Source organism: Chiloscyllium plagiosum, unplaced genomic scaffold, assembly GCF_037043375.1.
Source record: "Chiloscyllium plagiosum isolate Xiang-an unplaced genomic scaffold, Cpla_swu_hap1 HiC_scaffold_46, whole genome shotgun sequence".
Lineage (NCBI taxonomy): Eukaryota > Metazoa > Chordata > Chondrichthyes > Orectolobiformes > Hemiscylliidae > Chiloscyllium > Chiloscyllium plagiosum.
Genome location: NW_028270184.1, coordinates 2454399 through 2467965, shown reverse-complemented (window position 1 = coordinate 2467965; position 13567 = coordinate 2454399). Strand labels below are relative to the sequence as shown.

General features: G+C 52.9%; 1 protein-coding gene across 1 annotated transcript; it reads left to right on the top strand.

Annotated features, from left to right (window-relative positions):
* The first annotated feature begins 6 nt into the window (after positions 1–6).
* Positions 7–12589, top strand: LOC122547012 (putative transcription factor Ovo-like 1). The gene is made up of 4 exons (XM_043685612.2): positions 7–32; positions 6499–6680; positions 8528–8714; positions 10839–12589. Exons 1-4 carry the CDS (start codon positions 8–10, stop codon positions 11102–11104), a joined length of 660 nt encoding a protein of 219 aa, XP_043541547.2. The 5' UTR covers position 7; the 3' UTR covers positions 11105–12589.
* The last annotated feature ends 978 nt before the right edge of the window (positions 12590–13567 follow it).

Genomic DNA, 13567 nt, shown 5'->3' with positions numbered 1-13567 from the left:
TGACCAAATGCGAGCTGACATTTACATCCCCCGTAAGTACCCAGCTCTGGGGAGGCAGGTACACACAGAGAGAGAGAGAGAGAGTGTGTGTGAAAGGTACACACACACACGGGAGAGGGTGTGTGTGCGTGAAATCCGAAATCCAACTTTGTGAAGCAAGAAATACCTAGCCTTTTGTATTTTGCAAACGGGACATTTTTGTTTCGTTTTAAGAAATTGGACACAGTGAAACTGAATTTGTTCATTTTAAAAAGATTTGAAAACTGGGTGCCAGAGTTTTCAATTTGGGAGTCACTTTCTTTAGAGCCATGAATGTTATCGAGGACAGACAGAGGGAGAAATAATCAGCTCATTGCTTCTTTTATTGACACCCGAATTGATAAACCCAAAAGGTCCATATTTTAAAATAATCGGTGTTTATTTCAAACCGACTACTGGGGAAGGGCTGGCACAGAGACTGGGTGAATTTATTTTCTGTTTAACATTCTGCATTGTTACCCACGCCTCCTGGTCTGAGACCAAGGCGATTTTAAACAAAACAAAACTAACGGTAATGAAAGTGGGTGAAAAGTTTTTTTTGAAGAATCATTAACCCTGACTTACAGTGCAGGATATCCTACACCAAGCGGCGGAATACGAAGGTGAAACTTTTCACTGAATGAATGACTGACTCACCCCTCCCTCCCTCCCTCCACGCCTGTAAAGATCCTGCAGAGCAGTGTTTCTTTCCTCAGCCAACAACTACATAGTCTGACAGTGGCAACTCTGCTAAGACCCAGCACACTGCCCCTCAGCCAAACAACTCCCAGTCTGTCTGCAGTGACATCCCCTCAGGAACCACTCCTCTTTAACTGTAACCTCCTGAAGCCCTTAAACCTCTCCCAATCTGTCTCCTTACAGACCCTACACCCCCTCCCTATCTCTGTCACCCCCTCCCTATCTCTCTCACCCCCTCCAGCCCCTATACCTCCTCCCTATCTCTGTCACCCCCACCCTATCTCTGTCACCCCCTCCAGCCCCTCCCTATCTCTGCCACCCCCTCCAGCCCCTACACCCCCTCCCTATCTCTGTCACCCCACTCTATCTCTGTCACCCCCTCCAGCCCCTACACCCGCTCCCTATCTCTGTCACCCCCTCCCTATCTCTGTCACCCCCACCAGCCCTACACCCGCTCCCTATCTCTGTCACCCCCTCCAGCCCCTACACCCCCTCCCTATCTCTGTAACCCCGTCCAGCCCCTACACCCCCTCCCTATCTCTGTCACCCCCTCCCTATCTCTGCCACCCCCTCCAGCCGCTACACCGCCTCCCTATCTCTGTCACCCCCTCCAGCCGCTACACCCCCTCCCTATCTCTGTCACCCCCTACACCGCCTCCCTATCTCTGTAACCCCTCTTCCTCCAACCGCCTCATCCTCTGCCTGGGAACCCTCCAACCACAAGGGATGAACTCAGATTTCTCCAGTTTCCTCATTTCCCCTCCCCCCCCCACCTTGTCTCAGTCAAATCCCTCGAACTCAGCACCGCCTTCCTAACCTGCAATCTTCTTCCTGACCTCTCCGCCCCCACCCCACTCCGGCCTATCACCCTCACCTTGACCTCCCTCCACCTATCGCATTTCCAAAGCCCCTCCCTCAAGTCCCTCCTCCCTACCTTTTATCTTAGCCTGCTGGACACACTTTCCTCATTCCTGAAGAAGGGCTTATGCCTGAAACGTCGATTCTCCTGTTCCTTGAATGCTGCCTGACCTGCTGCGCTTTTCCAGCAACACATTTTCAGCTCTGATCTCCAGCATCTGCAGCCCTCACTTTCTCCTGTGCTACAGTTAGCCAATTTCTGATCCAAACCGCTAAATCACCCTCAATCTCATGCCTCTGTGTTTTGTGCAAAAGCCTACCATGGGGAACCTTATCAAACACCTTACTGAAGTCCATATACACTACATCAACCACTTTACCCTCATCTACCTGTTTGGTCACCCTTTCAAAGAACTCACTTAGGTTTATGAGGCATGACCTACCCTTCACAAACCACGTTGACTATCCCTAATCAACTTATTCCGCTCTAGATGATTATAAATCCTATCTCTTACAACCTTTACTCACAACCGAAGTAAGGCTCACTGGTCTATAATTACCAGGGTTGTCTCTACTCCCCTTCTTGAACAAGGGGACATTTTTTATCTTCCAGTCTTCTGGCACTATTCTTGTGGACAATGACGACATAAAGATCAAAGCCAAACTCTCTGAAATCTCCTCCCTGGCTTCCCAGAGAATCCTAGGATAAATCCCATGTGTCCCAGGAGACTTATCTATTTTTACACTTTCCAGTATTGCTAACACCACCTCCCTGTGAACCTCAATCCCACCTAGTCTAGTAGCCTGTGTCTCAGTATTCTCCTTGACCCTAATCTTACTCTAGTCATTCTTTTATTCCTGATATACCGATAGAAAGCTTTTGGGTTTTCCTGGATCTTATCCGCCAATCATTTCTCATGTCCCTCCTGACTCTGCTTAGCTCTCTCTTTCCTGGCTAACTTGTAACTCTTAAGCGCCCTAACTGAGCCTTCACATCTCATTCTAACATAAGCCTTCTTTTTCCTCTTGACAAGAGCTTCAACTTCTTTAGTAAACCACGGCTCCCGTGCTTGACCACTTCCTCCCTGTCTGACAGGTACATACTTATCAAGGACACACAGTAGGTGTTCCTTGAACAAGCTCTATTGTGCCCATCCCCTGCTGTTTCTTTCCCCATCCTATGCATCCTAAATCTTGCCTAATCGCATCATAATTGCCTTTCCCCCAGCTATAACTCTTCCCCTGCGTTATATACCTCTCACTTTTCATTGCTAAAGAAAACATTACCAAATTGTACAAAGTTAAACATCACACAATACCAGGTTATAGTCCAACAGGTTTAATTGGAAGCACACTAGCTTTCGGAGCGTCGCTCCTTCATCAGATGAAGCTAGTGTGCTTCCAATTAAACCTGTTGGACTATAACCTGGTGTTGTGTGATTTTAAACTTTGTACACCCCAGTCCAACACCGGCATCTCCAAATCATTACCAAATTGTGGTCACTATCACCAAAGTGCTCCATATCTAATACCTGGTTCATTACCCAGTACCAAATCCAGCCCCTTGTTGGCCTGTCTACATACTGTGTCAGGAAACCTTTCTGTACACATTGGACAAAAACTGACCCATCTAAAGTACTTGAACTATAGTATTCCCAGTCAATATTTGGAAAGTTAAAGACCCCCATTACAACAACCCTGTTACTCTCACTCCTGACCAGAATTATCTTTGCTATCCTTTCCTCTACATCTCTGGAACTATTCGGAGGCCTGTAGAAACCTCCCAACAGGGTGACCTCTTCTTTCCTGTTTCTAACCTTAGTAGACGAGTCCTCAAACGTCCTTTCTGCCCCCGTAATACTGTCCTTGATTAACAATGCTACACCTCCTCCTCTTTTGGCATCTTCTCTGTTCTTACTGAAACATCTAAATCCCAGAACCTGCAACAACCATTCCTGTCCCTGCTTTATCCATGTCTCCGAAATGGCTACAACATCGAAACCCCGGGTACCAACCCATGCTGCAAGTTCACCCACCTTATTCCAGATTCTGTCAGTGTTGAAGTAGACACACTTCAAACCAACTTCTTACTTGCCAGAGTCCCCTTGTGACCTTGAAACCTTATTTCTGACCTCACTACTCTCAACCACCTGTATACTGGAACTACAGTTCAGGGTCCCGTCCTCCTGCTGAGTTAGTTTAAACCCTCCCAAAGAGCATTAGGAAAATTTCCCCCCAGGAGATTGGTACCCCTCTGGTTCAGCTGAAGACCAGCCTATTTGTAGGTTTCTTGTATAAGAGTTAGCCGATTGTGTTTATCGGGTACCCGTTGTTCTGGAATATGCCGTAAAGGTATTTTCCTTCTGCTGCTCGTAGTTCCTGGGTGCTGCAGTGTAGCCCGTTTGTGTCCTGTTTAATAATGTCCTGATGCAGCTCCATTTGTGGGTGTTCGGGTGATTGCTCCTGTATAATCAGGATACCAGAGCACCAACTAGCCACCAAAAGACATGACTAGCTATCGCTAGTATCCTTACACACAGATTAAGAAGGACACCACCTTGACTGGGACAACACATCCACCCTAGGGCAGGATGGACAGAGGAATTCCCAGAGGCCTGGCATTCAAACCAGAACTCCAACAATAAACTCGCCGATTTGGACCTGATTCTCTGCCAAAAAGAACCAGAAATTATATGACCCACCGTAACAGACCAAGACACGTAAACAGAATGGGGGACAGAACACCAGTGCTTCACCGGAGGCTCACTGACTGTGTGCTCTAGCACGGTGATGAAACGTCTGAAAACAAACCTTCCAGCTCAGCGAGCAAACTTACAACTGCACCCTACATCCCCTCCCTATCTCTGTCACGCCCTCCAGCCCCTACACCCCCTCCCTATCTCTGTAACCCCCTCCAGCCCCTACACCCCCTCCCTATCTCTGTAACCCCCCTCCAGCCGTTACGCCCCCTCCCTATCTCTGTAACCCCCTCCAGCCCCTACACCCCCTCCCTATCTCTGTAACCCCCACCAGCCCCTACACCCCCTCCCTATCTCTGTAACCCCCTCCAGCCCCTACACCCCCTCCCTATCTCTGTCACCCCCTCCAGACCCTACACCCCCTCCCTATCTCTGTAACCCCCTCCAGCCCCTATGCCCCCTCCCTATCTCTGTCATCCCCTCCAGCCCCTACGCACCCTCCCTATCACTGTAACCCCCCTCCAGCCCCTACACCCCCTCCCTATCTCTGTAACCCCCTCCAGCCCCTACACCCCCTCCCTATCTCTGTAACCCCCTCCAGCCCCTACACCCCCTCCCTATCTCTGTAACCCCCCTCCAGCCCCTACACCCCCTCCCTATCTCTGTAACCCCCTCCAGCCCCTACACCCCCTCCCTATCTCTGTAACCCCCTCCAGCCCCCTACACCCCCTCCCTATCTCTGTAACCCCCCCTCCAGCCCCTACACCCCCTCCCTATCTCTGTAACCCCCCTCCAGCCCCTACACCCCCTCCCTATCTCTGTAACCCCTTCCAGCCCCTACGCCCCCTCCCTATCTCTGTAACCCCCTCCAGCCCTAGCGTCCCGAATTCCCATCTCTCCATCATTGAGGGCTGTGCCTTCAGCTGCCTGGGGCTCTGTGCTTGGGAATTTCTCCCGAACCCTTTCAGCTTCTCTCCCCTGTCTCTTTCTTTCAGATGTTCTGTACAACTGACCTTTTCCCTGAGAAGATGGTCGCCTGTTCTGAATATTCCCTGACATGGCTCAGGGTGAGCTCCTGTCTGATTGACAGCCCTGGGGAGTGCCTTGCATTGTAACATTTCACTAAAAGTGGTATATTACTGTCGGCCGCTGGTGCTAATTTGAATCCTTTACCCGGCCCTATTCTGAAGGAACTATCGCTTCGGCTGACCAGTGGCAAATAACATTCATGCCACACAAAAGCCAGGCTATGACCATCACCAAAGGGCAATCTAACCACAGCCCCTTGACATTCACTGGTGTTCCCATCACTGAGTCCCCGCCCCCCACCATCAACATCCCTGGGGGTTACCGTTGACCGGAAACTGAACTGGACTCACCACATAAACCCAGCGGCTACAAGAGCAGGTCAGAGGCTGGGAATCCTGCAGCGAGTAACTCCCCTCCTGACTCCCCCCCCAAAGCCTGTCCCACCATCTACAAGGCACAAGGCAGGAGGGCGAGGGGATACTCCCCACTTGCCCCTGGATGGGGGCAGCTCCAACAACACTCAAGAAGCTCGACACCATCCAGGGACAAAGCAGCCCCCGCTGGATTGGCCCCACACCCACAAACACCCCCTCCCTCCCTCCATCACTGACGCTCAGTAGCAGCAGTGTGTACCAGCTACAAGATACACTGCAGAAACTCCCCAAAGACCCTCAGGCAGCACCTTCCAAACCCACGGCCACTTCCATCCAGAAGGACAAGGGGCAGCAGGTACATGGGAACACCACCCCCTGCAAGTTCCCCTCCGAGCCCCTCACCATCCCGACTTGGAAATATCTCACCGTTCCCTCAGTCTGGCTGGGTCAGAATCCTGGGATTCCCTCCCTAAGGGACACTGTGGGTCTACCCACAGCACATGGACTGCAGCGGGTCAGGAAGGCAGCTCACCCCCACCTTCTCAAGGGGGCAACTAGGGAAGGGAAGTTAGGAATTCATAACATACATGCACACACTTGCGCGCGCGCACGCGCACACACACACACCCACGCACACAGTTTTCGCTCAGTGTGGCTGGGTCACAGTCCTTGACTTCCCTCCCTGAGGGGCTTTGTGAGTCAGAAGGCAGCTCAGCCCCACCTTCTCAAAGGGGCAACTGGGGACCGTCCCAGCTGGGGATATCTCATGAATAAATGGGAAAAGAAATTGAGGGAGATTTGTAACAAATTGCATTCTTTAGATCCCCGGGATATCGTTCAATACCAAGACAGTGAAGTGGATGTGTCGCCCCTGTGCCTGTCTGCGGAGGAGAACCCAGAGAAGGAATTTTCCTATGATACAGACTCCAGTATATCTGCACAGGACATTGAAAATGGAACCCACAGCAACATTGACCAGGGATTCACACGCTCCAAGATAAAGGTACAGACTATATTTATACTCAGCAAGAGTGATCCAATTCCCCACCATCTCAGTCCAACTCAGGGCATCCTGAATCATCACAGCCAGCAAGAGAGTAATGTTTTGAAATGCGCTCTCTGTTGGATTGTGGGAAATGGAGCAACCAAGTGCTGCACAGCAAGATCCCACACACAGCAATGTGGGAATGAGCCCAGTCATCGGTTTTTCAGTGATGTTGGTCGATGGATAAATATTGGCACCAGGACCCCGGGGAGAACCCACCCTCTCCTCCTCTTCCAGTATTGGCAGTGGGATCTTTTACACTGCTTACCCTTCCAAGTCCCCGTCCCCAGACAGAGCAGCTCGGGTCTCGGCTGAATGTCTCATCTACAAGATATTACCTCTGACAGTGCCCGCTCCCTCAGCACTGACCCTCCGACAGTGCCCATTCCCTCAGCAGTGACCCTCCGACAGTGCCCACTCCCTCAGCACTGACCCTCTGACAGTGCGGCACTCCCTCAGCACTGACCCTCTGACAGTGCGACGCTCCCTCAGCACTGACCCTCTGACAGTGCAGCACTCCCTCAGCACTGACCCTATGACCATGCGGCGCTCCCTCAGCACTGACCCTCTGACAGTGCCCACTCCCTCAGCGCTGACCCTCTGACAGTGCGGCGCTCCCTCAGCACTGACCCTCTGACAGTGCGGCACTCCCTCAGCACTGACCCTCTGACAGTGCGACGCTCCCTCAGCACTGACCCTCTGACAGTGCCTACTCCCTCAGCACACTGACCCTCCGACAGTGCCTGTTCCCTCAGCACTGACCCTCTGACAGTGCGGTGCACCCTCAGCACTGACCCTCCGACAGTGCGGCGCTCCCTCAGCACTGACCCTCCGACAGTGCCCATTCCCTCAGCACTGACCCTCTGACGGTGCCCGCTCCCTCAGCACTGATCCATCGACAGCGCCCGCTCCCTCAGCACTGACCCTCCGACAGCGCCCGCTCCCTCAGCACTGACCCTCCGACAGCACCCGCTCCCTCAGCACTGACCCTCCGACAGCACCCGCTCCCTCAGCACTGACCCTCCGACAGTGCCCGCTCCCTCAGCACTGATCCATCGACAGCACCCGCTCCCTCAACACTGACCCTCCGACAGTGCCTACTCCCTCAGCACTGACCCTCCGACAGCACCCGCTCCCTCAGCACTGACCCTCCGACAGCACCCGCTCCCTCAGCACTGACCCTCCGACAGTGCCCGCTCCCTCAGCACTGACCCTCCGACAGTGCCCACTCCCTCAGCACTGATCCATCGACAGCACCCGCTCCCTCAACACTGACCCTCCGACAGTTCCCACTCCCTCAGCACTGACCCTCCGACAGTGCCCGCTCCCTCAGCGCTGACCCTTCGACAGTGCCCTCTCCCTCAGCGCTGACCCTCCGACAGTGCTTGTTCCCTCAGCGCTGACCCTCTGACAGTGCCCATTCCCTCAGCACTGACCCTCTGACAGTGCCCACTCCCTCAGCGCTGACCCTCTGACAGTGCCCACTCCCTCAGCACTGACCCTCCGACAATGCCCACTCCCTCAGCATTGACCCTCTGACACTGCCCACTCCCTCAGCACTGACCCTCCGACAGTACCCTCTCCCTCAGCATTGACCCTCTGACAGTGCCCTCTCCCTCAGCAGTGGAATACAGGGTGTTGTAGTGGAATACATTGGGGCTTGGCTCAGCAGCGTGGGACTTGACCCTATGGCTACCTGACTCCAGCTGGATTGCGTTTCCCCCTTTGGTTGTCACTGGGTACGGGAATGTGGCATGTGAATGAAATGCCTACACGTTCTGACGGAGAGCTGTGCGATTGTCCAGGTCACCCGGGGGACGTGTTCAGACGAGATTCTCAGCTGCCCGTTCTGCCAGAAAACCTTCCAATACCAGCGCATGCTCAACAGGCATCTCAAGTGTCACAATGATGTCAAAAGACATCTCTGCGACTTCTGCGGGAAAGGATTCAACGACACGTTTGACCTCAAGCGACACGTCCGAACGCACACAGGTAAAGGACCGGTCAATGCCCCTTTCTCTTTCTGCTCCTGTTCGCAAAGGGGCCCCTAGCATCTGCAGCTGAGATCTTTGAAGACGGGGTCCTGCTCCTCAGGAGGGTGGTAGTGTCAAGGGCAGCAGGTGCGGGCAGGGAGAGGCTCAGCAGAATGAAGCCAGCGCTGAAAGGGTTAAACTGCACCCTGTTTTCGGGAGGCTATTGTTAAGCTGAAGAGGGTCGGAAGAGATTTCCCAGGATGTTGCTGGGGTATGCACGGTTTCTTTCTGAATTAATAACTTTATTCATTCAGGGGGTGAGGGTATTGCTGGCCAGAGGGCAGCATTTATTGCCCATCCCTAATTGCCCAGAGGGTCTGGAGTCACATGTAGACCAGACCATGTCAGGCTGGCAGTTTCCTTCCCTCAAGGACATTAGTGAAGTAGATGGGGTTTTCCAACAATCGATTCGTGGTCATCATGAGACTCCTAATTCCAGATTTTTATTGAATTCAAATTGCACCATCTGCCGTGGCAGGTTTCGAACCCGGGTCCCCAGATCATTATCTGGGTCTCTGGATTAACAGCCCAGCGCTAATACCACGAGATCATCACCTCCCCAGTTAGATGGATAAACTGGGACTATTTTCCACTGGAACGTAGTGGGTTGTGAGGCGACCTTTTTTGAGGTTTATATAATCACGAAGGGTGTACATAGTGTCTGTTCCCTAGGGTGGGGGATTTCAAGACCAGGGGGCACATGTTTAAGGTGAGAGGGGACAGAGATTTAAGAGAGGCATGAGGGGCAAACTCTTTACCCAGAGGGTGGTCTGTGTGTGGAGTGAACTTCCTGAGGGAGTGGGGGGTGTGGGTACATTTGGATAAGGACCTGGATAGGAAAAGGTTGGAGGGATATGGGCCAGGAGCAGGCCGCTGGGACTAGTTTAGTTTGGGGTCAGGGTCGACACGGGCTGGTTGGGCCGAAGGGTCTGTTTCCGTTTGAGTGCCACAGATTAAACAACACCCAGATTGTGGGGTTTATGATAATTGAAAAATTTGATTGGTTTGACATAGAGAAACCTTTTCCTCAGGTGAGTGAGGGTGGGGACCAGATCAAGGAGCAAGGCAGCCAGGTTTTCGCTGCCATGATCCAGTGGGTGAATGTCAGGGAGTAACTCCAAGCTGTGCTCTAATCGGCACTTTCACACCAGTATGATCAGTGCTTTTTTTTCAAGTCAGCAAGATTAAGGGTTACAAACCTGGACAGGTAAATAGACTTCTAATATAGATCAACCATGAAATAATGGGAATAGTGCAACTCATTACAGAGGCTTAATGGTTTCTGCTGTCTCCCTGTATCTCATTACTGACCCTCCAACAGTGCCCTCTCCCTCAGCACTGACCCTCCAACAGCACCCACTCGCTCAGCACTGACCCTCCGACAGTGCGGCACTCCCTCAGCACTGACCCTCCGACAGTGCCCTCTCCCTCAGCACTGACCCTCCGACAGTGCCCTCTCCCTCAGCACTGACCCTCTGACAGTGCCCACTCCCTCAGCACTGACCCTCCGACAGTGCCCACTCGCTCAGCACTGACCCTCCGACAGTGCCCACTCGCTCAGCACTACCCTCTGACAGTGCGGCACTCCCTCAGCACTGACCCTCCGACAGTGCCCATTCCCTCAGCACTGACCCTCCGACAGTGCCCACTCCCTCAGCACTGACCCTCCGACAGTGCCCTCTCCCTCAGCACTGACCCTCCAACAGTGCCCACTCCCTCAGCACTGACCCTCCGACAGTGCGGCCCTCCCTCAGCACTGACCCTCCGACAGTGCCCATTCCCTCAGCACTGACCCTCCGACAATGCGGCACTCCCTCAGCACTGACCCTCCGACAGTGCCCATTCCCTCAGCACTGACCCTCTGACAGTGCGGCGCTCCTTCAGCACTGACCCTCCGACAGCGCCCACCCCCTCAGCACTGACCCTCCGACAGTGCGGCGCTCCCTCAGTGGTGCAGCTTCTGATTGTGGGTGGGTGTCAGTGTGTGTGTGAGTGTGTGAGTGTGTGCGTGTGTGAGTGTGTTTAGTTTTATGATTAAAGACGCTTGATGTAATGTTACTGACCTTTGCTTCTCTCCGAGCAGGGATCCGGCCCTATAAATGTCACCTGTGTGAAAAGGCCTTCACACAACGGTGCTCACTCGAGTCCCACCTGAAAAAGATCCATAGTGTGCACCAGTCCTACGCTTACAAGGAGAGGCGGACTAAACTGTACGTGTGTGAGGAGTGTGGCTTCACAGTTGAGAGCCAGGATGGTCACCTCATCCACCTGAAGGAGGAACACCCCAACAGCCCGATCCTGCTCAAAGCCTCGAAGAAAGCCACAGCGATGAAAGCTGGCTCCAATTAGCTCGCTACTGGAGACCCACAGCATGTCATCTCTGCTCTCTGTAAACCTCTCTCCTCCCCATCCAACACACTCCCATCATCACCACAGGGCTCTCGGGAGGTGGGGCTGATCTGTACCAAAGCTCCCCCCCCACCCCGACGATCCGGGCAGCACGGTGGCTCAGTGCCTCCCAGCACCAGGGTCCCAGGTTCGATCCCACCCTCGGGCGACTGTCTGTGTGGAGTTTGCACATTCTCCCCGGGTCTGCGTGGGTTTCCTCCCACAGTAGGTGCCTTTTCCCTGGGATGGAGGATTTCAAGGCCATGGGCAACATCTTTAAGATGAGAGGAGGGAGAGAGATTTAAAAAAGACATGAGGGGCAAATCTTTTACCCCAGAGGGTGGTCTGTGTGTGGAGTGAACTTCCTGAGGGAGTGGGGGGGTGTGGGTACATTTGGATAAGGACCTGGATAGGAAAGGATTGGAGGGATATGGGCCAGGAGCAGGCAGCTGGGACTAGTTTAGTTTGGGGTTAGGGTCAGCACAAAATGGTAGGGCTGAAGGGTCTGTTTCCGTGCTGTCTGACTCTGCGACTCGATGCACAAATTAGGGTTGATTGGCCACATTAAATACCTATGGTGTCCAGGGACATGCAGGCTAGGTGGGTTAGTCCTGGGAAATGCAGGGTTACAGGTATAGAGTGGGGGTCTACATGAGATGCTCTTCGGACGGTTGGTGTGATTGGATGGGCCAAATGGCCTTGCTTCCACATTGTAGGGATTCTAACCCCGAATCCCACTGGGCATCATCCCGAGAGGGCTCTCGGGAAGGCAGGGTGAATGGCCAACCTGCTGCCTATTTGGGAACCCCAGCTCAGCGTCGCTATGTCAGCCATGATCTGGGAATTCTGCTTTGGCCGGCGTTCCGATTTCCACATTCACCATCAGCCCCGGGTACATGCTACCCCAGCCCCCGCAACCGATGGGAATGATCTCTCCTGTCTCACCTGGAGGTCCACGTCCCGAAACTACTCCGACACGGCAACGAGCTCCTGGTTCTGCCTGACGGGCTGTTCGGCTACAGAGTCATCACCGAGTCACTGTTTGACTGACCCGCTCACTCACTGAGATCCTGGGAACCTGAGCCACAGCTAACACTGGGATTGTAACAACAGCTTGTTGGGGGACACTGCACTTACCCTCAAGCAGAGAGTTGGGGAAAATAATCTTTGCTGTTCATCACCGGCTTGGAAAATCTACCAAAAAAAAACAAGATTTACACGGGCAGTTTGCACAATATTTCAATGGCCTGAGCAGATTTAATACTGTGTGTCTGTAATATAATTATCGGGATCTGGGAGGGCCGTGCATCATATTGTTATGCTCAGTCTGTTTCAAAGCCACTTTGAGGCTGGGACAATTTTCAAGGGGTTTTTATAAACTGTACAGTAAGGGTGCATGTATTGTATACGATAGAGTTAATACACTGAGATTATTCATCTGGGTAATCTGTGCAATATCTTCACTTCAGTTCAAACTGTCCCCAATCAAACACTCCCAGGGACAGGGACAGCACGGGGTTAGATACAGAGTAAAGCTCCCTCTACACTGTCCCCCCATCAAACACTCCCAGGACAGGGACAGTACGGGGTTAGATACAGAGTAAAGCTCCCTCTACACTGTCCCCCATCAAACACTCCCAGGACAGGGACAGTACGGGGTTAGATACAGAGTAAAGCTCCCTCTACACTGTCCCCCATCAAACACTCCCAGGACAGGGACAGCATGGGGTTAGATACAGAGTAAAGCTCCCTCTACACTGTCCCCATCAAACACTCCCCAGGGCCAGGGACAGCATGGGGTTAGATACAGAGTAAAGCTCCCACTACACTGTCCCCCCATCAAACACTCCCAGGACAGGGACAGCTCGGGGTTAGATACAGACTAAAGCTCCCTCTACACCGTCTCTCCCATTAAACACTCCCAGGACAGGGACAGCACGGGGTTAGATACAGGGGAAAGCTTCCACTACACTTTCCCCTCCGATTAAACACTCCCAGGACAGGGACAGCACGGGGTTAGATACAGAGTAAAGCTCCCGCTACACTGTCCCCCCATCAAACACCCCCAGGACAGGAACAGCACGGGGTTAGATACAGAGTAAAGCTCCCTCTACATTGTCCCCCCATCAAACACCCCCAGGACAGGAACAGCACGGGGTTAGATATATAGTAAAGCTCCCTCTACACTGTCCCCCCATCAAACACCCCCAGGACAGGAACAGCACGGGGTTAGATATATAGTAAAGCTACCTCTACACTGTCCCCCCATCAAACACCCCCAGGACAGGAACAGCACGGGGTTAGATATATAGTAAAGCTCCCTCTACACTGTCCCCCCATCAAACACTCCCAGGGACAGGGACAGCACGGGGTTAGATACAGAGTAAAGCTCCCTCTACATTGTCCCCCCATCAAACACTCCCA

Excerpts from the sequence above, each read along its gene's own strand:
- LOC122547012 (XM_043685612.2), top strand. The coding sequence starts at position 8 with ATGCGAGCTGACATTTACATCCCCC. Across the intron at positions 33-6,498 it reads AGCTGACATTTACATCCCCC|ATCCCCGGGATATCGTTCAA; the intron begins GTAAGTACCCAG and ends TGCATTCTTTAG. Across the intron at positions 6,681-8,527 it reads TCACACGCTCCAAGATAAAG|GTCACCCGGGGGACGTGTTC; the intron begins GTACAGACTATA and ends GCGATTGTCCAG.